The 26,500-nt window shown below is 37.9% G+C and overlaps 1 protein-coding gene across 1 annotated transcript in view; it reads right to left on the bottom strand.

The window, feature by feature from the left end:
* Positions 1-25,203, bottom strand: part of PPP2R3B (protein phosphatase 2, regulatory subunit B'', beta) — a 51,513-nt gene extending 26,310 nt beyond the window's left edge. The window contains exon 1 of the mRNA XM_009882112.1: positions 24,856-25,203. Within this exon, the coding sequence (XP_009880414.1) occupies positions 24,856-25,203 (348 nt within the window). The remainder of the gene's footprint in view (positions 1-24,855) is intronic.
* Positions 25,204-26,500: the final 1,297 nt, after the last annotated feature.

Genomic DNA, 26,500 nt, shown 5'->3' on the forward strand with positions numbered 1-26,500 from the left:
ACAGGCTCAGCGGGGAATGGCTGGAGAGCAGCCCTGAGGAGAAGCACCTGGGTGTGCTGATTGATCAGAAGCTCAGCATGAGCCAGCATTGTGCAATCGCAGCCCAGAAGGCCAACTGTATCCTGGGCTGCATCAAAAGCAGTGTGGCCAGGAGGTGATTCTGCCCCTCTACTCCACTCTCATGAGACCCCACCTGGAGTACTGTGTCCAGCTCTGGAGTCTTCAACATAAGAAAGACATGGACTTGCTGGAGCGTGTCCAAAGGAGAGCCACGAGGAGGATCCAAGGGCTGGAGCACCTCTCCTATGAGAAGAGGCTGAGGGAGTTAGGGCTGTTCAGCCTGGAGAAGAGAAGGCTCTGGGGAGATCTTATTGTGGCCTTGTAGTACCTAAAGGGGGCCTACAGGAGAGCTGGGGAAGGACTTTTTACTAGGGCATGTAGTGACAGGACGAGGGGGAATGACTTTAAACTGGAAGAGGGCAGGTTTAGATTAAACATTAGGAAGAAGTGTTTCACTTTAAGGGTGTTAAGGCACTGGAACAGGTTGCCCAGAGAGGTTGTTGAGGTCCCATCCCTGGAGGTGTTCAAGGCCAGGCTGGACGTGTCCTTGGGCAACCTGGTCTAGTGGGAGGTGTCCCTGCCCATGGCAGGGGGGTTGGAACTCTGTGATCTTCAAGGTCCTTTCCAACGTAAACCATTCTATGATAGTAATATGTTAGTAAATACCAGAGAACACGTATACACCTCACTCTAAAGAGAAGTACAGTCTTGCTAGTCTTCTCATATCTACCAACAGATGAGTCGCACTTGGCATTTAACTTGGTTCTAAGCAAAAATGAAGACAGTGGGAATTTTAAAATGAAGTGCCCTTTTCCCTCTCTCTCAACTGAAGGAAAGAGCTGATGGTATGATGGAGTGACTCAATGACAGGATGTATTTCTGAAATAAAAAGGAAAGGGGTGCTTGTTCCCAGATATTTTAAGACTGTATAGCCAGTCAAGTCTAGATCTACATCTGCACATAGACACTACCACCCAACCACTGAACCCCAGGAAGTGGTTTGATTATGTGGATTCCAATGCAAGTGAATGAAATCTCACTTAAATAGGACTTGCTGCAAAAGGAAACAAGGTAAATATGTTGATAAATGTAATATTGTTTTTGGACAGCTTACTGACTAAGACACAAGCTCATTGAACTGATTTGATATTTGCATTGTGTTGACATGTCTACAGAAAAAGACAACTTCATTCAGAAACACTGATGTTTTCTAGTATCTGACAGACACCAACAGTTGTTATGCCCATTTCTCTAAAAAAAGCATTTAAAACATATTTACAGAGTTAAAGTTCAGCTCTTGCTGTATTATTTGATGTGAATTTCCATAGAGATGTCCACATTAGAAAAAAGTCAGTGGAATACATACAACACAGTCAAGACAATAGGCCCCCCCCAAAATTCTACCTCACATTTATGGCCAACTTCACATTAAGTTTAAGTGGTACACCACAATCCCAAACAGAAAATGGCATTAAATACTGCTATAAAGAGATTTTTTTCCTATCAAATCAGTAAAAGTTTGGTTCAAATCCTTAGTATTTTTAACTAGGGAATTAAAAGAAAAAAGGAATGTTGTAATACTTTTCAAATGTGCAATGCATAAGTTAATCTAGTTCTTCAGTAGACTGGGTTTTCTATTCTCATATCACACTTTATGCTAATGTTACCTGGGTAAAACAAATTGCATAATAAGCTAAGAGGATTTTCTACAGAGGTACACTATTCAGGCTTTTAAATCCTAATACCCCTGCAACCACCCACGTACAATGCTTATAAATCACCCAGCAGCTAAAGCAGATACTGCATGAAGTTCCCTGATATGCAACAGAAAATGGAAGCCAACATGGAGACCCAAAGGGCAACAGGATAATAGTGATGAGACCCAAATTCTGCTTAGCACACAAACTTGAAAATTCTAAGCTTATGCTGCACCATTTTTTTTTTGTGATTCATCTTGCCTAACTTAGTCAGAAAGTTGAGACATACGTGAATGATCAAGCTCAGAGACAACCACAGAGAATGAACCTATTCTCAAAACATGTGACAGGGTATGTATGCATAAGTCTTTCCTCTGGCAACAAACATTTTAGTCCCAGTTGCTTCTTCCTATCCCAGACTTCAGTTTGCTGTCCTTCAGTCACTGCCTGGCAGCTGGTTTTGGCTGTGCTATAGAGACTAATTTTATCATACATGCTCCTCTTTCCATTGTAAAAGATAAACATCATTACTTTTTAACCCTGATGGAGTGTTAGCTTACTTTTGCTGTTAGCCTTAGCTCAGTTCTCTGATCCAGTTTTGTCTGTAGTCACTTAAAAATTTTGCTACAATGAGGGGAAGGAAATAGAAAAACTAATACATTTTTCCATAAAGTTCAAGCCAGATACAATTAGAAGAATAAAAGTACTTCAAAGTATGCTGTTTCTGATTTTATACATACTGGTCACCTGAATTAACACAAGGGAGCAGGGTTTAGCAATCCTGTGCCAGCGTAGTTTGTGTTCCAGTTAGCAACTCCATGTTCACCTCCAAATTCTGACCAAACATGTTGGGAGTCTCCTGCCTGTGCGCCAGGTTGTGTGCTCATCTCAGTGTTACACAGATTGACTGCCATAATCTTATCTCATTTATGCATGTATGCACGCCTATTTCTGTACAAAAGTCTATGGTCATTTGGTCTTGTGATTCAATTCAAATTACAATCCTCAATGCTAAACCAACTTTACTCTAGAGACTGAGCCATACAGTGCTCTGTCCCATTTTGCAGAATTAAAGTGCCCTGGGTTTCTGGGATTGACATGTTCCAGCAAGTAGGAATTCCATAAGCAAATAAAGAGAGATTCAGTGAGGTTTAGAGCAGTCAGGAGTCCAGGATCCTTTTTCATGTTATAACAGTAAAAATGAAGCCTAAGAAAGACCCTAAACTTGCACTACAACTTGCAGAAAGGAGGAATATGCTGAAGTTCAATGGCCTAAAAATGCGTTCAATTTCTTATTTGCTATAAGCATATAAAACCAGCTGTGAGGATGAAACCTTTTGTATATTTGATTTAAATATATGTCAATCTTATTGTGTTCAGAAGTTCATAGCACAGACGCTGTTACTGTAAGCTGAGATAAAAGAAACGGTGAACCTAACTTCCCTCTTCTGCCCGCTGACAACCTGAGTCAGGCAAAACCCTTACTGGTTTGGCAACTAGTGGCCAAACTACAAACAGAAAGCTCAAGAGTTAGTTGATTTCTGTGTTGTTTTTTTATTTTTAATCACTCAATACCAAATTTTACTGTACCTTTAGTGCAGTAACTCACCACTAATGTGGTCTATGTTGAGAGCAAACATCAACTTCAACAGCAAAATATCAATCCTTCTAGAACATCCCTGGCTACCAAGTGGCAGGGATATGAATCTACTAATTCATTTTACAATTTAATGTTGGAAAATTCAGCTTATTAGTGGTCTATTTTGTCACCAAAATACTGTTTGTATTGTAACCTCTGATTCTGAGGTTAAAAAAAATAATAAGTTGTTAGTTGTTTGTTACCTGAAGCTAATTTCTCCCCTTATTTTAAGTCTCAAGACAGCAGACTAAAAAGTAGTTCAGCTAGTTACTCTTAATTGCATGACAACCAGGGAAAAAAGCATCCCACCCAGTATGAGTGAAATTGCTGTGGTAAGGGCCATCACTGGATAATCTTGAAAGTCTTAGTAAAGCTTAAAGAATTCTTTCACAGACTTTTGATAGTGGTACAATTATCAGTAATGCTTTTCCCCTTTAATTCAACCAAACCATATTTAAACAGACAAAATGAGCCTCAAGAGAAAGCCAGTGCATGGAATTCTATGTTGAAGCCTCAGTATTTCAGCAGGGCATGCAAACTTTGTACCATCTACACAAACCTATTTGGGATAGTGTGTTGATTCTCTTGTAGGAGGAGACAGTAGGTAGTGGCATCTAGGAGTTTTCACTCAAAACTATGAAATACGTTCTATACACACCATCTTACACATTAAAATCATATTCAACTAAAAGTATGTGTAAACGGTCCTCACAGATAAGCGCACATTACATGCACACATACAAAAGTAGCATGCAATAAACAAGCAAACACAGAAAAACTTTCAAATGGTCAAAACCCGATTTTCACTAGTTCAGTGAAGACTGAACTGTCCTTCTAAGATATGTTGGCATCACTTTTCTGTATGATGCCTAACCATTATAGCACGCACTTGCCAATCTTCTCACTGTCAGTACTATATATGCTGCGCTAACAGATCTCTTACCAAAGTTCTACAACTCTAATTTTGGAAATACAAGGATTCTCCTGATTTGCAGTTTGGTATAGCTGACCTAGACAAATCATGTAGTCCTGCTGGGAACTGGAGAATGTTATTGCAAATGCATTATTGCTGTAGAAACACCACCAAATATGGCTGCATAGGTTTGGGGTTTTGTACAGTTACATAGACCTTTAGCATCAAAAGAGTTCCAGTTACACAGTTACAGTTTAATGATTTTTTTCAGAATCCCCCTGGGACGGGCATGGAATGGGAAAAGGAAGAGATAGTTACCTCCCCCACAAAGCCATGAGCCCAAGAGACTTCTGCATATTACACACATGCCCATCAGTAACTTGTTTTATTTGCTGACAAAACTTTTACTAAAGGCTTTAGAGGCAGGATCCTCAAAGTTTCCTGTGGCTGACCAGTGAAAATACTTTTTTGCCTCTTCCACCTGCCCTGCTAATTCACAAAAGGAAAAAGGTTCAGATTATAAAAAAGAAAAAAAACCCCAAAACTAAGATTTTTCAGAAGAATTTACCCTGTGAGAGGCAACTTCCATGTTGTAAGCCAGAAGTGGTGCAGAAGTATTAGTCACCGGCCGTGAACTGTTGTCAAACAGCCTCCATTTTACGAATGTCAAATCAAGTATCCCAGTCACTAATATATCCAGTTTGTCATACAGTTGCAGGTTTCTCAGAAAATACTCCGATTGTAGGTTAAATCGGTACTCCTATTATTTACCAGTACATTCTGTCGTCCCAACTGTTTTCAGGAGACAAGCTGGTAAGATGCTCCTAGTACATAAGCATTTTGATTGTACAGAGCCAATGGACCACACTTGGGACTCACTACCTGCAAAGGAGTCATGGCTGCCTAATCATCATTTTAATGGGGAAAAACTGACAGTCAGTTACACCTGAGGCAATTCCAACATTTGTCTACAGAAAACAACCCTTGTCAGGACAGACCATCAGTTCAACACCAAAAGCAACAAACAGGGCTAAGACAGATATCTACTTAATTCTTAAACTCTGCAATAGCTTCTCATCCTTCCACGTTTACAACAAAGCAAGTTTCAATCACTCAATGCATTTGAGCTTGGGAAAAATCCACTCAACAAGAAAAATATCAGCAAGCTGATACTGAGCTGCAGAGTCAACAGTTGGAGCAAGTATTCTGTCAGCTTCTTGTCTGGCAATGCCCCAACAAATTCTGATTTGGACAATTGCAAAAACAATCTCATATCCCTCTGATCCTGTAAAAGTTGAAGGATATTTTATATGAAGATGTGCAAACTGTTTCAGGCTTTCTAGCATACAAAGTACTATTGTCAGCAGTCATAGGACATCTACTATTAGTGACATTAGTGATTATAAAGGCATGGGAAGTATGTTAAAATGGAGGAAAGGCTAGTGAAACTTCTATTCCATGGGAAAAATAAATAAATCTGAAGTCTTCAATGTCTAAATTATTGGGTCAAAAGATATAGCTGCAGAGAGAACTGAAATCTAGACTCTTAAGTCATGCATGCAAGTAAAGTAAGCAGTAACAAACTTGTACCATATTTGCTTTTCTACAGAAACAGTACATATTTGCATAAATTTATCACCAGTCATAAGCAGGTAAAAAAAACTGCTACCACAGGGCAGCAAATACATTTTAAGCTCAAACCTGGAATCTCCACAGCAGAAGTGGTAAAAAAACCAACCCTACCAGTTTGCTTACAGCTTCCTTTAAGAGGCTAGAGCTTAAGACCTGGCAATCCATTAGCGGTGGACCATTTATGGAAAACCTTTCATCCTAACTAGCTAGTTGCAGCTGGTAGCTTAGATATGTTCATTCTGTCTTAAATGCTGGCATCTGCTCCAGAAATTGGCATTATATCAGCAAACTAGCATCAAGCATAACTATTAGCTACAGTTAAAATGAGATTTCTATTCCCCCCTCAGCAAACACTTGGGTTTTGTTCTTTAAAAAAAAAAAAAGTTTTACATCAGGCACACAAATGCTATTATGCAAAAATGGATACCGGGTCCTCCCTCTGTGATGTTAAGAGGTCTCCAAATGATGTTAAATTAGGAAATTGATGCTAATAGGAAAGCTGGCCTGCCAGAGACCTCTAATTGTTACACAACCTACTTCTGTGACAATAGTTGTAAAAGCAACTGCCTCACTTAAACTTTAAAATTCATTTTACCTCAAATAGGAATTTTATCTTCATGACTGGAAGAATCAGTGCACTCCAGCACATCCACACATCAGCCCAGCACACAGTAGCACCTACAGGCTCTTTATTTGTTGCTGTCTTGAACATACCACAAGCATTTATGAAGCATTTTGATAAAACAGGAGTGCAAAAGTGATCGAGAGGCAGTAACGTCTAAACTTACTTCACTCAGAAGGAAAGCCAATCTTGTGAGGCACTGCAGAAGTTGAAGAAATATTTCTCATACAGCTGACATAAATAGCATGTGTAAGCAGCATTTAGTATCATTAACAGGTGGTCATAGAACTAGCAGTTCTCCATTTCCACACTGAGGTGTGACGCATACAACTACAGGAATCACCAAGTAGGAACAGCAGATAAAGGCATGATGCACTGAAAGAATCACAAAATATGCCAGAACTCAGTTCTGGCCTTGACATTCAGAGGATTAATTCAACGCTTAGGACAGCTTTTTATTTATTTATTTTTTTTTTAAATCATCACAATCAGCAGAAATTTATTTGACTTCTAAAAAGACTAGTTTTAAAGTTAGAACTCAACTGTTCTACAAGGTGATGTGGCCTTTAAGTAGCAAAAAATACTTATTTTCCTAGTTTAGCTAACACTGAGTTACATGGGTATAAGCATGTCACTGCACACAGAGGTATTTTATTCTGTTATCATTTTCTTTCCAACTTCAGACATGTTTTCCTCACATAGCCTAGGTAATGATGCTGCTTATATTCCAGCACTGACAGGTAGGGATGTCACAAGTTGTTGGCTAAAACACTCTGCTCAGCTACCAGCAGGTAATAAGCCTTTCAGTTCACATCTTTAAGTTGCCAGTACATTTGACATGGGGATAGTTTCTTCTCTCTCCAGAGTTTCAGAGAAATTGGTGAGCAAGATGGACACGGTGCCTCTTCAAGTGCTGCATTTCCAATATTTCCTATATTCCATAGGCATTAAATTACCCAAGAAAGGTCTTTCTTACGTGCACCATCAGGAGAAGATAGATTGAAGCTCTACTGAGTTTTATGCAGTTATCTATTAAAAAATTGGGTTCCCTAAAGTAATACAGAACATTTCAACAGTTGTGTATTGTTTTGTCTTCCTTTCTCAAACCCAATCTCTCCAGAAAGCCCTATTTTGCTCAGTTTTATAAGTTTTCCTTAATAAATGCAACCCCTGAGAAACAGCCTGCTCCACCACTTTCCAGAGCCACCCACCTCACTACTGGTTGTCTATTTAAAGATTTTCATGCAACTTGATTTGCTATGCTCCAATGACCACCCCTTCCAAAATACAGGGGATTACCTACACAGATTACTTACATGTCTCTGTGCAAAAAGCCACTGCCTTGGAATTCCTAGAACCTGTGGAAGACCCAGTCACTCCAACCCACCTCAGAGCAGATGTGGAGCCACATGTTATCTCACCATCCACCACTATTACTCATTTTTTTATTTTTGAGAGGCTAGCTTTAATAGCACTAAACCTCTTAAGGAGAATCTGCCATTTGTGTAACAAGTAATAGAAACTGAATGGATATGAGAAATACGAGTGTAGTAAAAGTATAGAAAAACAGAGTAGCTTCTATTGCTGCTTGATTTTAGCATTCTAATTTTATATTCTATTCATGAACTGTTCTGTCTGAAAGCCAATATTACAGCAGTATAGGAGGCTGTAAACTCCAATGGCAGTGAAGCTTAGCAACTGAAATGAGAAAAATTTTTCAAGCTATTCTACAAAAGCTCTAAGCAGTCTTATTTCAACATGAATTTTCATCAATGATTATGTAGATGATGTATAGCTATTCTTCGAAATGCACGTAGCCCACAAGGACAACTTGAAATTAAAATTAACATGAAGTGTCAGGTGAAGAACATCCATCTTCTACACCTTTTTTTTTTTTTTTAAAAAAAAAGGTGCTCATAAAGATTGGTATTTTTAAAAAGGTCTCCTTAAAATCATGAAGTTGAAGTGAAGTACCCTTTAAAAAGGAACCTCGGATAAAATACTTTATAGCAAATTGAGCAAAGACAGACATCAGATTTTAGTTTTGTACGCCTATTAAGTCTGTTTTGCCTACAGAATTTTGTCTGTAATATAATGCATGGTTTAAAATACATTATTTTACAATTGCCATTTACCCAAGAAATGCAAGTCTGGTTAAAAGTGAAAATTTTTTGTTGTCTACATTGTAAATTTATAGCCTGCAGCATGCTAAAACAGAAAAAAACCCTACAGATTAGCCAAGCTATTTTCTAAAGTACTTAGTTGCTTGTAAATATGCATTACCGTACTACACGGAGATGTTTTCTAGCACAACATAAAAAAGCCCTGTAGAAGTGCAAGTGATCCAACTATCATTCGATGAAAGACAGATCAAGTTAAGGGACACCACACAAGGTAACAGTGTGTTTGTTTACAACAGGATGCCATGACTAGACTAAAGGTGCCTCATGCTCTGAGGTGCTTAAATATTAACTGATACTGTTCCTTTTAGGTAATTCAGATAGTATTTTCTTTTCCTCCTGTCTCTAATCAACAAGTTTCCTTCTCCCTCCAGCACAAAAGTTGTAAAATCCTTTCATTCACAAGTTTATGCTGAATGGCATAAAACAGCACGGTCAACACTTGCATTCTGTTTTGCACAAAGGAATAAACAATGCTTATATAGCTCAGCTGACACAAATTTGAAATAATAATATAGAACACGGAAGGCTAACACATTTTTAGGGTCATGAGGCTCTACGGCCCCCTCTTGAAGGTCACCTGAAAGGGACACTAGTGCACTGAATTCAAAATTAAGTAGCAGGCTATATTTAGAATGATTTTAAATGCCAGAAATCCTATGATAATGCAATTTTTATTCAATTGTTAAACTTTCCTTAATGAAAAAAGGAGAAAAAAAAAAAAGAAAAAAGTCACACATCATCACTAGTATACCTTTAGTACATGAGTTAGAAGTGAGGGTGACGTAAGGTCAAAGTGAATGCTTTCACATACCACCAAAAGCCTTAAACATAAGTGTGTTTGAGGAAATACCAACTCTCAGTTTCTCTAATAGAACAGCTGTACACTTTTTCCCCCATCCCAAAAAAAAGTATCTTTGGACATTTGCTCTGAAAGTAGTTTTCCTACTAATTATACTTTTCAAATGCTTCTATTCTCAATTATGAACTCACTTAAATCCACCATTTTAAACTCACATCTGCAAAACAGCAGAGGCACATGTGTGAAGCGTGTAGCAACAACTGATCTCATCCAAATACAAAATCCAAAATAAACATAATCTAAAGGAATTCAGGATCGTCGTGTACGTATGAAAGCACCTTTTAACATATTAGGTTTAAGTTAGTAAAGTTACAGCCTATTTCAGTGTATTTTATATGCCCAGTTTCAGTAAAAGATAAATTAAAGCCCCTGGGGAAATGCAAGCAGATTATGATTATGCAGATTAAGAAAAAACAATCTTTAAAAGTCTAATAGCATTAAGTGCACCAACTTTCCACTGCATATGCCTCTGTGTAAACATCATACTTTATCTATGCTACATGGTTCTGTAAACTCTCCTAATTTTTGGTTTGCAGAAAGCTACCTCCATAGTCTTCTACAAAACAGAAAAATCAATTTATGGAACAGACTCTCGAAATCCTGCTAGGTGAGGAAGAACTTGCATGTATTTCCTTCAATCTGCATGGTTCTGAAGGTACAACTGACAACAATAACTTAATTGTATAAGAACTGAAAGACAAACCTGGACCTGCTGAAAAGCTTTCAGTCTCTTCTTGAATCTAGAAGGTAAAACAAAATCACATCCTCGAGCTAGCAATGCCAACTCCTTTCTTAGATCAGGATCTTGCCGCAAAGAAATTTCCTTTATCCTCATGCTTTCGGATTTCATATAACGTCTCTGTGTGCCAGTCCAGGCACTAGAGTCCCAGTAAATAGCAGAGCTGTTGTATTATCACACAGTGCCACTTAAAGCAGCAGCTGCGCCCGAGTTCTGTGATATTATAAGAGAGTCAGCTCAACTTCGCCTGCTCCATACATTAAAGGGAACTTGGCTGGAATCGCAAAAACAGATTGGAAAGTCACTTCGGGGGCCTGCCCCTTCGTACACGCATTCCAAAGTCTAAATGGGACAGTATGGAAAAAAACAAACCTGTTTGGAGGAGCATCTATAAAAGCAGCTTCCAATTTTAAAAACGCAAGCCTTACAGGAATGCAGAGAGGCCAGCCGTGGTCATTTTGTAGCTTCCTCCTCCTCCCATCCCCCTCAGCTTTTCCTTCTGTCACAAAACACTCACTGTCTAGCTTCAATGAAGTACCTCACCGAAGGATAAGGCTTATTACGCAGCAATTAAATTCCTTTTAAACTCTTTGGTCCTTTAGAAGGAACTCTATTACACTGGGAACATGGAGGCAATGACAGAAAAAGCTGCAGACAGGCTTTCAGAGTGGCTTACATAGGTCAATGAAGTATTTTTTTTTTTTTTTACATTTATCTAGATTTAAATTACTGTATCACAAGATCTAATCATTCAAATGAAGGCAGAAAGCAGTAGCAGAAACTAGGCAAACGTTACTACAATGAAATGTTGCTTTAAATCCTGTTTTACAGAAAGCTACATTAGAAATATCAATGATGTAAAAAAAAATAGTTGAGAAGTTGACAGGACACTTTTTTTTTTTGCTTAAATAGGAGTTTTATAAACACTAACATCCACATATTAGATTGTATACCAGTCACATTTCAGTATGTCAGTAGCACTAGAGCCAACTACCACTCTACTCTATTTTCAGTTTATTGGCTCTCAAATACATTTTGGGGGTGGGGGGCATGTTTTAGTCCACAGCAATCTTCTTCCCAGAAACAGAAATCTGATAAGCTTTTCTGGAAATTAAAGTGACCTTTTGTCCTTCCTCCTTTACAATTTTAGGTACATTACTTGATAACTGGTAAAGTGTCATCATTTGGGCCAACTGTTTTCATCCCTCATGCTTTAATAAGGCCACTTTCTTGATTACACAAAGATGTACATAGACCAAGAAAGACTAAAAGAACTCTTTCACCACTAAGTTTGAGACTTCTCTTGCTGGACTGCATCATTTTACCCCCACGCTGTGTTATCTATAATCTTTAGCCCTATTAATCCATTCATAGCCATGCTGTCATGTAACAATATATTTAAACCCCACAGTAAATATCCTCATAAGATTAAGAAGAGGAAGCTATGGAAAAAGTACTAGTGAAATGTGATTTGTCTTATTGGGTCCTTTTTAGTTTATCACACACTGTTAGAAAGTAAATGATGACAAAAAGCCCGTTTTCGTGTTTTGAATTTACTGTCCAGTTTTCCCCACGTGCTTCTTTACTGCAACTCGTTATGAAGATATTTATTTCTTTCGGAAGTAGGAGGACAAGAAAGGAATTGACGAGACAAGAGTCAGACATGTTGTGGTTGGCATGACCAGACTATCAAACTGCATCGAGCAAAACTGGCTGTCACTCACTGTCTTTTAGGAAGATCAAATCAACTAACCTGTGATAACCCTCGGGCCACTGGGAAGCCAGCAGGGAGCTGGGCGCACAGCACACAACAGCAGCATGCCTGGAACTTGAGATGAAGGACTGAGGTGTTAGAGTAGGAGAAGAATCCTACTCTGGCAACAGATACCCGTTCCAGACCAAGATGTTTGGGGAAGGTCAGGAAGGTTGTATTGCAAGGCAGATTGCATTTCAGGTTAGGTAAAATAGGCCTTACTTAAAGTAAAGAAAGGTATCTTCTCACCTAAATTGCTTTCTATTTTCACCCCTTTTCAGCAGGTGATGCACTCCCATTCGCTACTACATTCACGGTCTTGTTTGAGCTGGCTGTAGTATGTCATTAAGATGATTGACTGCCATACAGACAGCTAAGCTAACAGACTGGAGCTCCAGTTCACCTGAACCTGCTGAAGGAACCTCAGTAAGAAATCAGTGTTCTGAACTCCATTTCGGAAAAAGTCACAGATTTCCCTCCTTTTTCCAAATGGAGCTCAGAGTCTGTCACCACATAACCATCATATTATGTTCAGTATTTTGAATATTCTGTATTTCATTGTTGTAATATTACCTTAGTGTGTGAGATAGATGTTAAATCAACTCCATTATCAGCCTAACATTGTTTCAGTACTATTGTCACTAGTCTGGTTTGAAAACTAGTGGTCGTTTACACACCTGTATGCAGTATAGTTGTCAAAAGGTCACAGGTTGCAATATATGAAGAATCTAAGAAGATATAAACATTTGTAAAGCAGTGTGCTCAAGAACCCCCTAAGATCTGTTTTAATCTTTTCAGTCATGAATTAGCCATAGGGGAAAAGGAAAGTCATCTTCCATCCAAGATCGAACTAGGAGTGTTCAGGTATAGTGTTACATCTATTCTAAATCTGAATTCCCTCCAGTGAAAGCTATGGCAAAATCCTTTCCTGGGTGAAGGGCTGGATGCCAGCCCTGAAGCTGTTCAAGTATCCTGGCAGCTTATTATTAGCTATATAAACAGAGGGAGAGATGCATGCTCAGAGCTTCCTTCCAAAGCTAAAGATACACACTATGAATGGATCTGACTTCAGGGACCGTGGCTAAAGAGTTTACCACTTTAACAGAGATCTGAACATACACAATAGCCATGTAATATTTATGTGGCTTTAACACAAAAACATTCAAGCAAGACAAATATGAGGATCACTAATATTTTGGGTAATGTGGAAGAAATGGAAATCTGAAGAATACCTCAAAAAACCTTAGGCATTTGTCTAAAAAAAAATATGCAATTTCTTGTCAGAAGCATACACTGACAGTAGATTTAACGTCTTAAGAGGTTATGGGGAACAGACCTCAAGTCTTTGGAAAAAAAAGCATCCAAGCATAAAGTTAAATATGTAATAAGATGTATACAGCCATACAAAGCCTTTAGTTGCTGGGGTCCGGTCTTCAACCCAGTAATTTGTGAACCAAGATGACAGAAAGCCTGTTTAGCCTTTGGAGACAGTTTAAATAAGGCTGAATGAGCAAGCCCAATGGCAACAGCGTGCAACCTAACAGAATCCCTCAGCCTGTGATGCTGCAAAAATTAGAGCGGCTCCTGGGTTAACTGTGGAACGAGAACTGTCAGATCTCGACAGTCAACTAAAGGGTTATGCAACTAGAGCAACCCTTTCCGAAAGAAACTGATTAGTGAGGGGCAGAAAAGAGCAGTTAGGAGAAGATAGCTGAGGCAAGGTAGCATCTCTATCAATATAGAAGAAAGATGAAACAGCATGACTTAGTACTAAAGATACATTTCAGATGTTTAAAGTGGGAAAAGGGCACTACTAGTGCAAGCAAATAGTTCAGGAAGATTTATAGATACAAAAGTCAAGAAGCTAACAATGTTAAGTAAAACACAGCTACTATGAGGCAGGAAAGAAAGAAGAAATTGCATAAATATATGAGAGCAACAAATGAAAGTAGCAATTCTTTGCTAGACCAGGAAAACAAGCAAGCAATACAAAAGGTCCTGAAATGCTGGGTTCATTTTCCCCCCCTCAGTCTTCACATAAGATTGTGACTAGATTATCACCATTATTTAATATTATCAAGAGTTATTTCTAGATCAGATAGTCCATACCCAGCCTTTGATCTACTGAAAGATGCTAAAACTAGATAGGCCCCATTACTTGCATAATAATTAGACATTTGATGGATAATTATTTGGTTTTCAACTCAGACCAAAGCTCCATAGTCAGACTGAACTTCTAACAAATCTAACCCAATTTCTGCAAAATGTATTGCATAATAGTAGATGCAAACAATGTCACACTTCGGTAAATGTGAGGCTCATTGACTAGATGCATTATTTACACTAGTCTAGAGATCTTTAATCCTGCAGAGCAGTGGTAGAGCTCATTGTTGGAACAGCAGTTCTCAAGGTATTGAGTAAAAACCACAGGGAAAGATTATAAGGCAATGTCCATCTCAGTCAGATTTGTTTTCTCACTTTGTAGGTCATAAAATCACAACTTCAGCAGGCTTGGTAGCATCTGCAGTACTTTTCTGCTTAAAACTATATATAGCAACGTCTAATGTTGACATAGTTTAAATAAATGTATGAATGAAGAATGATAGTGCTTCTTTTTGGAAAGAATGCCAGAACTCCCACTCAAGTCTTTAAAAGGGCCTTTGTAGGGGAAAACCTCTTTATAGCAATGGACTAAAGTCTCAGATGTCCAAGCGTGTTATTTTACATTATTACGAGCAATAAACAAAAACATTCCCTTCTCAGGAGACTACAGTACATAGCAAGGTACTGAACTTGAATTTTAGTAAAGCAGGTACTGTAAAACATGAAATGTCTAGAGAATTGGAAAATACAAGAATAGCAAAGAAAATTCTGCTTTTTATCCATGAAACTCCCTAAGCAATTGAGAATATTAACATCTATTGACAAGGTGACCCACTTGGGGGTGAGGCGGAAACCCACTGATACTGATTTTTCAATATTGAATTCAAAAATATTGATTTTTATTTTCATTCCTCAACCCCCTTATCTTGCTTCTTGCTAGTAACTTCCCATTTCTCAGTGCTCTGTATGGGAAGAGAGCAAGAGGACAACGCACTTGTGAGCTAAACAAACCAACAGCGTTACTATCCATCCCTAACTCTTCCTTGGATGAGAGTCACCCCTTTTCAGCAGTACACTAACAAAACCCAAGAGAGACAAAGTCTACAATGTCTTGACCACAGAAGGAATCAAGGTATTATGCTCATATCAAGCTATCCACTACCTAAACTGATTGCTTTAAAGTTACTGATAGTGTTTTTTGTATGATGTGCTGCAATGATGAGCTGCTAGATGATGCCACTGTGTAGTTAAGAATTCTTATCTACCTTCACAGAGAAAAACTGATCCTTTGGCCTTGGAATTAAGTTTATGTGAATCTGGGTCTACATGCATTTTTGGTTGGGTTTTTTTTTGGTTTTGGGTTGTTTTTTTTTTTTTTTTTGGTGGATGCAATGCCTCCCCCATAGAATATGCAGATAATTAAAAACATGTGTTGCACGTGCATGCCTTCTCTAATGACTACTTAAGTTTTCCAGTATTCTTGGATTAGACAGAGGTTGAACCTGGAGGTTCTTTCGACAGTTGCTGGGAGAATCCAGAATTTTTAGGAGGCAAGACAGTGAATAAAAAGACATCAGTTAGATGTGAGATATATGGTCATGTTGGTAGCCCAGGAAGGATGGGCAGATCAGATTCTCTGCGCATTACCAAAAGAATGCCATGTATGTACACCACGCCATGGGCTGTTATCAGATTATAAGCAAGGTAAGATACATGTCACCTTGCTATGATTACACTGCCTGGACTCCAAAGACATAGCATGGGCCTTTTTAGATTGCTAACTGCATCTGGCAGACTAACTTCAGCAAGCATCAACACTAGATACGATAAAACAGAAGCCTGACAGTTAATGGATGGCTTTTATTCCTTTCAGAACAATTACCATGTTCCCCACCATCTTAGGAAAAGATCAGTTTACATTTTATTTACCTGTGTATAGCATAAACAGGCTTTTAATGGAAACAGTTTGGTGGAATGGTGCTCTATAGCTGGAACCTATTTACTATCCATGATCTTCAGACTCTATTCATCAGATCACGAAAACCAGGTACATCCGAACTGATGCTGCTGGAGTTGCTATTAAACAGAGAAAGACATAAGCAAAATATCTAGTATGGATTATATAAATTAAAGTCACACTTGCTCTAATAAGATGCTAGGTTTTTACCTTTTAGATGAACCATGATGCCACGGAGACTATCCAGAAAGGAAGCTACAGTCCACAACACACACACGTTTGTAACTTTACCAAGGTAAGGTTCTGAATAGCAGAATAGGTTGAAAGGAAGAATCTGTTCAGGCTGATTCAGAATACCACTGAGATTTTCCTACAGGAGACAGCAGCTTTTATAATGGAGTCTAATGTTATGCAACTTCTCAGAGTCACACAGGCCATTCTGGATATTTAGTCATTTCTAGATTGGTATTATTTACCTTGTGTCACCTTAATTTAGAAGTTGACAGAGTAATCTGGTATAAAGAACATGAATGACAATGTTTTATAACAGTCCAGCAACTTATTTAAACATTGCACCAGCTGTTCAGTACTTCATCATTTTGACATCAACTGAGTTTTCAATTAATCCGTTCAAAAACACATTTATATCTTGGAATTTCATATTTTCCAAAACCAGAATGATTGGTGTATGAAACTACAACCACTACTTTAATTCCAGCATCACAAGCTAACATGACATGTAATTTAGTCCCTGAAATCACAAGACAGTAATTTTGAGTCAGTGACAGCTGCAGGACAGCTTCCTGCTTATGCTTTCACTTGAGATTTCCCTCCTCGAAGATTTTAAAGCAAAACCAACAAATCTGGAAGCTTAAGATACAGATCTTGTTCTAGAAGTCAGTCAGTAAGATCACAAATTTTAATTTACCAGCCAACAATGGGATTTCTGATAGAACTCCTATACAGACTTTCTCTTGAGCTAACACTACTGTGTTGATCATGAATCAGTATGAAATCATTGCTGATACAGGAAATGAGGAGGCAACAGAAACTATACTGGTTTCTAGAGAGATAAATGAGAAGTCATTTATATCCAAACTTGCAAGCAGGGTACAGTGGTAAAGGAGAATGCAGAGAAAGAAGGCCGAGCAACCAAGCTGGTCACTGGTAACCAACTGAGCTTTAGCTTCCAGTATGACAACTAAAGGGGTAACCACTACACATGAAGAAATATGACTTAAGTAATAAGAAAATTTACAGAGGTATAACACCACATACTTTGCCAGAACAGCAACAGTACTCTACTACCAATTTCCTCCATTCTTTATCACTGGAAGCCTTGATAAGAAGTCTAAATATTTTTCAAGCATTCTAGAAGATCTTTCTAAAATACTAAACTTAAATTTGTTATTTGATAAATAAACAAGTAGTCAACATTTTAGGAGGTATTCTTTAGTGTGTTAACAGCAAGTAAGAGAACTAAATCTTAAGTTACAACAGAAGACTTTTAAGAAGCATTTTGTTTAAACGATGACTATTCATGAAGACTAGTAGACAGAAGACCAATCTAGCCCATTAAGTGCTTTCAACATTACTTAATTTCATATAGTTTTCTTTATATCTTAGTCAATGAAGTGTGCCACAAGGATGATTATTTACGATATATCAGTGATAATCGTATCTAGTAGAAATGTTTACAAAATCTAGAATATTAACTATTTATCAATACAAATCTAGCTTCTAAAGGAATAAAAATGTTTAGAAACTGTTCTCATTCTGCTGATTTCTAACAACACATCAAGTCAAGCCATTTCACAAGCTCTGCAAGCCTTGTTTTGTCAAGATAACATCAAGAAGGTCCAAGAAAAACTTGTTTATGGTGGGCACATTTACAACTCCATTTTATGGGTGCTTTGCAATTTTTTCCTTGTCATTCACTCATAAGGTCTTTCCCTGCATTCTCCTTGCATATAGATTTCTACAAAAGTTGTGAAAGTCTCCTTGTAGTCTTCAACTAGTCTCATTTGTTGCCTGAAATCTGCCAAAGTTTCTAGTAAGATCTGCATAGAACAAGTATGTAAGGCTAGTTCCACAAGAAATGAAACTAAGCAGCATGCACAACGTTATTTAAGCACATATCCCAACATCCCCAAGAACCCATTATCCCTGCAAGTACCTGTGGTGAAGAAATGGTACATGGATGGCTGAACAGTTTCTAGCTTTTTTTTTTTTTTATATAGAATAGTGATTACTATGCAAAAGGAGCACATCTAACATGAAGTACCAAGACACACTTTTAAAAACATCTCTTGATCACTGGTGTGCTTTCTGTGGACCAATTTTAAGTTGTATCTGTTGTTTGCAGAATACAAACTAATCTTATCTACTAAAACATTAGTACTGTCTGGTTAATTTGAAGACAAGAACACCATGCTAATCCAACCCAACACAAAGGAGTTATCTACATATTATGCCAGTGAGAACATAAGTTAGTAACCGGTTTTTGTGGACTGCAGAAAATGAGAGCACTTAACTGGTATTGTCTCAAATCAATGCAACTACTGAAGTTACGTAATTTGCATTGAATTTTTCAAGTGTGTGCTAATCATTTGGTACACACTTTCGGCCTCAAGCTTATTTCTTGCTGACAGAGTAAGTGTAAGGCATACGGAGTTCTCAAAAATATACGACAGGTTCTCAAACATCCATGAAGGAAAAAAAGAAAGCTGTCTCCTTTATATCAATATCTAATTTCCTCCCAGACTGACCACCTGTTAGAGGAAAGAACTGTTTAAATGACTGATGTAAAGCTATAATTAAACTTAAATGTTTTGAAAGACTGGAGAGAAGAAACTAGAAGTAATGAACAGCTATGTACTTTTTTGTTTGTTTGCTTTTAAGTGACAGTTACTTACACAGGAGAGAGTGCCTGTGATTAATAAATTTCATCCAAATATTTGAATTTGTCCTGTGTCAGGATTCAGGTGAATTTTAAAATTGAAGAAAGCCACATATAATTCTGACTTCAATTTTTCAGCACTAGAAATGCCAAAACTTCTCAAGACTAGATGCAGCATATAAGAAATATTTATGAGTTCCCAGTAGGATAGAAATATCTTCTCTTTCAAGTGCAACTGCCACTTTGCAAGAAGACAAAAGATCACTATTTCTTCTAACAAAGCACAATGTGTAAACAGAATTAATACTACTGCTAAGAAAAGCATACCATTTATGTCCCAGGGTACAGAACGCAGTTAGAATAAAGACCACTACCAAGAAGCTACAACAGTGAATAACTTTCAGTTTCTCATTTATACATAAAATGAATAGCTGGTTCTCTAACCAGGATACCAATTCTTCTATTCCAAGCTATTCAGTACAGCAAAGCTTAAGAAGAATAACACAACATCAATGCTGCTTATGCTGACTGCTATTATTTCACCACACTTGAAACTAATAATGATTTTCTAGGAACACCTATAGCTGCACTCTTCCAGACCTTAACATGAATTTCTGGCTGTCCTTCCTTTGTTGGAACCATAGAAGGACCTTTATTGTGAACACATTAGTGTTGACATCTGTCATAGTACCCTCTTATCATCATAAAAGTACATCAGTTTGATACCAGGTTATTTACAGTCTGCCTTTAAGTCACGGGCTTGAGCTGGAAGCCAAGTTCACCATCCTCCCCACTTAGTGATGGGACACAGCACTATTAACACTAGCTTTGCATAATACAGAGTTAGGGAGCATATGTGCTAGACCACACTCAGTCCTACACAGCATAATCTGGTGCGCTGCACAATGCTAATACAGTTTACGTAAGCCAGACTTAGTAGTTAACATTGCTTCTAGGATTAAGGTATACTAGGTAGCAACTCAGATGCAGACAACATATAAGACTAGACACCTGAAATTTCAAGGCCAACATCAAAGCTTAATAACTACTTAAACAAAAAGCTGGCAGGAGTCAAACACTGTCATTCCTCTTACTTTTCTGATGTTTTACGAACATTGTTTCTCCCCTTGCTAGTAGAAGGTGATCCCCCTCAAAACCTGTACCTGCAGAACATAGATAGTCCACCACTGATCTAAAAGATGCGGGTCTAAGCCTTTAACTCAAGTCCTCATAAGAACTTATTTGTTCCAGTAAGCAACTATTCAGTATTAGTATGCTCAAACTTCTGACAATGTTAAAAGGTTTCATTCTAGTCTCCCTTTAGACCAAAGTGCATTCTTTGGAGTACCACTCCATTTGAATCAAGTAACTAGTAACAAAATTTTGGCAAGAACAGCAATATAGTAAAGCAGTAAAAAAAAAATTACAAATTACAGAAATGTGGGACAACAAGCTTCAATACTGGTCACGGGATAATAAGCAGGGACACTATGCTTATCAAGCAAAGGATATACAGAAACCAATCCAAGAAGTACCTTTATATCAAAGGTTGACCCTTCAGAGAAACGGAAAATAACTTTGAAGTACTTCAGATCATATCAAATTCTCTCTGCACCACCACCCCCCAAAATGCCCATAGGGAATTCTGTGAATTGTTTCCCCAGATGCCTTGCACACCAGCTGGTTAGGATTAAACATCTTGCCTGCGGCATCTTTTAGGCCTTGAGGCCTAGCATTTTTGACAACATGATGAACAGTGTCCAATTGTGTATATCCCATATGTTTAAGATAATCTTGAGTGCCAGAAACACTGTTAAATACATGTACAGTAGTGATAAGGGTTAGAAGAAAGCTACAACAGCTATTCTTCAAGTTTGAAAGTTACAGCTCTAGAATCTCCTTCCTTTACAAAAATATATTCAGGACTTAAATGTTGAGATCTTTCTATGCCTCTGATTTTCTGTTATTTTAATACATTTAGTACATACAAATCACAAGCCTATTTGCAGAATACTAAGTGTTCGCGAGCGCTTCACATCACAAAGATGACAAGAACTTTGTACAAACCCTGTAATTGCAATGGATGCAGTCACATACTGACCTCACTGTGAATGACACCATGCAAGTGAAGGGAAGTACCTCCCCAAAGGAAAAAGGAAAAAAACAACCCCCTAAACAAACAGTTTTGTTTTCACTTGCTCCAAAACACACTATAAGATGAATTTTCATGGTAGGATTCTGTCTAGATTTGAAAATGTGCGTGTGGATTAAGCCAACAGTTTATTCTGAATTAGTGTTTTTCTAGAACCTGGCTTAAGTGCCCTGTCCAAATGAACAAATTCCCATTTGAAGCGCCTCAGTCTTTTATTCATCTTTAACGTAAGGACCATGTAGGTTCTTTCATCATCTGAGAAAGTACTTTGGATTTGCTAACCAGTGGAGGGCTTCAACTATCTTGAAAGACAGCAAATTCTCCTCCAACAAGACATGAGTGTTTTAGCAAAAACACGTGGCAACTTCTGAATTTTTTGGACAAAAATATAACTCTCAAACTTCAATTACAAGCTAATTTCTGAAAAAGAAAAAAGATCTCTTTTAATATAGTAGCTGTCAGCTACAGTACTTTTAATGGTGTTTAACAATTGCCATCGGAACACCAACTTGTTTTGCTCCTATGCTACTGTTAAGGGGTTAACTATTAAGTATCTTACTAGTTTCAAGACTGGTCTTCCAAGAATATGTCCCATTCTGCAAAACGTGTTTTTCTAACAAGTACAGAAAGCTGTAGCATGAAAATGTGGTTTCCTACACATTCACGCTGACTACGTGGTAATGAACTGAAGAGCAGTTTTCTGTTATCAGCTTTGTTGTTTGGTGTCCTTCAAAAAAGTTGTAAGAACATTTTAAGAAACAGGAAAAGGTGTACAGCAACCTTACCCATCATCAAATGTAGTGATACTGAAAACGTATCCTGCCAAAATGAGTTTACTGCTTGTACAGTGCATTATGAGAATTCCTGTATACAGTAAGAAAAAGTTTAATAAGATGCCTAAATTGACTTATATAGTCCTAAAAGAAATAATTCTCCAGCTCCTTATGGCTGATGTAAAAGCGCTTTTCTAATATCACCCTCAGACACACAGAGTTAAGCCCATTAACTTTTACCATTTTCTAGGACTACTCTTTAGAATTCAAATCTGTATTACTGGACCTACAGTACAAGCTTCCTTTTTTAAAAAGCTGAAATATTTTCTTCCATTTATAGAAATGAGACGAGGAGCTCAAACTTACTTAAACTCAAATGAGTACTCTTGACACTGCAGCAGGTAGTTTATGGATATATGAGAAGGAAAAGGGGTATATTTTACTTTCTATGAGAAAATACACTGTCATGGCAGAACACGTAATTATGCAGTTCTTGGTGGTATTTTAAGAGCTGATGCCTGTTCCAAATGTAATTTACACCTCTTAGAGATTAGGAAACTTTCGGATGAGGCTTCAGTTCAGCTGAATAATAAAGCCATAAATAAATTTCTTATTGCTTCGAAACTTCCCCCTACCCAACTCCTTCAAAAAAAAAACAAACCAACCAACAAACCCACAACAAAAACCCCCAAACCAACAACCTAAACGTTTATGTTCTTTCTCAGCACAATACAAACAATTCCAATTAAATAAAGAATGCTACTCTTCATTAATCTCTTCCAGTTCTTCTTTATGGGATTTACTACAAAGCAATTGACCAAGACACATGAAGAAAGAGTACAGTACACGAGTTAGCGATCAAGTACACCAAGTAACAGTGGCTTTTAATGGAAGCTCTCCCTTTGCCCGCTTTTAGCCAATACAATAATAAACCGAGCATCTGGTAACTTTCTACATTTCACTAGAACAGGAAACATAACAGTGTGAACATAAAGAAAAAAAAGCAAGTAAATCAATTGTCATGCCCTGCTGTCTGGCTAATGATTATGCATAAAATACAAGTCACTATTATTATAAAGTCAATCTAGACAAACTCTAGACTGGAATTGTGATGTCTTGAAACCAAGAAGTGGGGAGTCCAAGTTGTCAAGCTAGATTTGAAAATTAATACTTATGCAATCAAGACAACACTTCAGAATAAGTCTTTTGGAGCAAAACAGTAGTCACATCGTTACTCCTGAGGGTTGAAAGGTAAGTATATCAATTCAATACATGCCAATAACAGATAAGTAGTAACCTATACTCTTGAACATCCTCAGGCCTACTCTCTCTACACTTAACAACCTGCGAAAGCTTCCCTGGGACACCAGGAGGTTTGGCCAGTGTATTGAGTTAGATATCAAAGTCTGTAGAGTGATTGGGATTGATGACCACTTACAACTTACCAGTATTATTACATGATATGAATTTATAGTCCTCTGGCAGAAAGAGCACGCCTCTTAACTCCTCTGATGTAAGGCAGATCATATACGCAACGCTTAGTTTTGTCAGTCACCACATCATTTGCTATCCAGTTTTGGTTTTTTATAGCTCAACAGAAAGGCTAGAAATTAGATTGAACTGAACTGCAAATTTTAAAAAAAGAACCTCAGGTTGGGGGCAGGGGTGCTATTCTTGCCTAGAGGGCATTGTCTATTATAATAATAATCAAAACCTCCTTAGAAAGGAAGCATTGAGTGTACCATGCAGTAGCAAAACAATTACTTTGTTAATATGCAGATTCAGTGAAGCCAAATTTGAGTCTTGTACTAACAATAGTGCCTGGTATCATTAGACAAAGGAATATTTTCAGTCAAGGCAGTATGTTATAAAAATAACACTGCAAACAAATGCAGGGACTTAACATTTGTCCAAAATTAGATTGCATTTAACAGTGGAAAGGGCCTGTTACTGAAAGCGTGGCATCAGAAGCATCAGCACGTGGTTTGGGTTACCTCTGGCAAAAGTAAGTTAAACAAGAGCTATCCAGCAACTGTGATCTAGTTAGAAAACTAAATATTCTTTGTAAACTAACTCTTCTTATAGAATGCTAGATTTTTCTTTTAATATGAAGTGTGAGATTCATTAATGACACCTGGTTAGTCATGGCTATCTGACCTACCTATCCAAGTTTTGGCTTTTACAATTATTTCTCTTTCATTCTCCAACTCTAAATATGGGTCCTCCCCCACACTGGACACTGCTCTGTGGACACAAGGACATCATTGAAAACTACTTTTTTATTATAAGGCTACTTCTAGCTTTTCCACCATCTCTATTTGTTCATGCCTATTAAGAAACACAAGAACACAGATACCAGCCCTAACCTATTGCATAGGACAGGCAATACTTCAGAAAGCAAGAATCACTGTTTTGACTTTTCCTTATTTATGTGGCACCCACTGAAGCAAACATAGCATGTAAATTAGTTGCAACACAGATCAGTATTGCATGATGTTTGAAAGTATAGCTCAAAACCAGGGTAGATATACCAAATCTAACCAGCTGTACTGGATATGGAATTTTAAGATGCCTTCCACTCTGCAGTTTTAAAGAACAAGGGCAATATTGCTCTTGACAGAAAAATTACTGGAAATAGAAAACAATTCATTTTTCATTTTGTGTCAGGCACATATGACTTTAAAAAGCAACAGAGCTGCAAGGAGCTGAGACAGTCTTTTGGGAGTTTAGGCCACCTAGCCGTTAGCGCTAATGACACAGAAACATTGACATTTTTTGTTCAGTGCTGCTGCTTCACAAAAAAGTAGGGAAACTAATTACTTGTATAATTTACCGACACCACAAACAGGTCTAATAAGTAAGAAACAAACTTACTACTCTGGTTCCTGAGGATCGACGTGTTGCTCTAACATTAGAAATGTTCCTTGGGCTGGCTGGAGTTGCCAATGGAAGAGTAGTAGAAAGTTGAGGAGGGTTGAAAGACATCAAAGGCAATCTGGTATCTCCTAACACGCATTGTTTGGAATTGGAATTTTTATTAGCAAACCTCTCATTTTTACCATTTCCTGAATCTCCACTACCAATCTCCGTTTTCTCCTCATTCTTGATTCTTCTCAAGCAGTCCTTTAGCATCAGCTGAGTTGCGGGCTGACTCAACCAGCACAAAAAGAGTTCATCCACCTTCATTTTCAGTACAGGTTGCAGAACTTTTCCAGGTGACATTTTTCTACCAGTTTCTCTTTTTGTTGTATCAAATTCAAAATAAAGGTTTGACAATCGTCTACTTATTCCAACTGACTTTCAGTGTTTCATAGACTCCAGGGCTCCTGTTAAGAAAAATACTATTATTTAATCTTACAGTTTTAACAAGTGTTGATATTTACTCCCTCAAGATACCAACAGATGTTGTCAGATACATGCTAACATGTGACTACAAAAACATCTTGTAAGTGGAAGCCATTAATCAGAGTCAAACCCAGAGGATTTCTTTTTAAAAACATCCTGTGCAAATGATGGAGACTGAGAAAGTCCGAGTGCAGTTTCTTTCTCTTTAAAGAGAGTTATCTAGCAAACGTTCTCCAAGAGCACGTATTACATACACATTTCTTATGACAAGTAGCCTTGAAGAGACTTATAATTGAACCTGCTAAGAACTAAATGTCTAAGCAGTTTATGCAAAGCCTTGGTGATAGCACAATTAAGATTTAAGAGGAAAGCCTTTCAGTCAAGAGATTTAGTGCTAAAACTGAAGGCTCAATTTTCCTTCTGAAGCCTGTGCTTCTGATTTAAAATCTTGCATTGCATATTGCAGCACAAGATGCATTCGCCAATGAGTGATGCCCAGCTGAATTCCTTCAGATCCCTCCTCAGGATTTGATTTGACTGCCCACTTGGTACCACACAGTCATTTGATATTTAAAAACTGATCTATTTGACATTCACTTCTACAGTTTTTAAAGCCAGTGTGAAACCCAGCACGACTCAAGAACTGGGATAGTACAATTTCAGGTTTAGTTGCTCATGTGAAACAAAGAGAGTAAGTGGGTTTTTTTTTTTTGGAGAGGCTGAGGACTGGAGCTAAATACTGAGAACAGAACCCAAGTTACTATCATCACCTCCACAGTCAAATTACTTAATGATTTGATACAGTTTAACTCAACTCTGTGCTTCCTCCCGATTTGTTTTTTTAAAGTCTTTAGCAATATTTGATCCATATGTAGAAGGCAGCAAAGATATGCAAATGCTTTGCTGAAGAAGCCTTAAAATAAGCACTTGAGTTTGGAAATTAACACCTAGCAACTGAATACACTATTAAAATTAAAGCTCAGCCTCCATCCCATGGCAGAGCTATAAGCCTTATAACGCTGCACGGGTTAATTTTTTTAAACCTTTATATTTAATAACTTCACAGCTAAGTTCCTCCGTTGCTGATAGCGAAGGCCACGCCGTTTCACGAATTTTTCGGCCCAGCGCCTTCAGAGCGCCGGCGGCCGTGCCAACCAGCCTCAGGCAGCCCTTG

The sequence above is a fragment of the Charadrius vociferus genome, unplaced genomic scaffold (assembly GCF_000708025.1).
Source record: "Charadrius vociferus isolate BGI_N301 unplaced genomic scaffold, ASM70802v2 scaffold273, whole genome shotgun sequence".
Classification (NCBI taxonomy): domain Eukaryota; kingdom Metazoa; phylum Chordata; class Aves; order Charadriiformes; family Charadriidae; genus Charadrius; species Charadrius vociferus.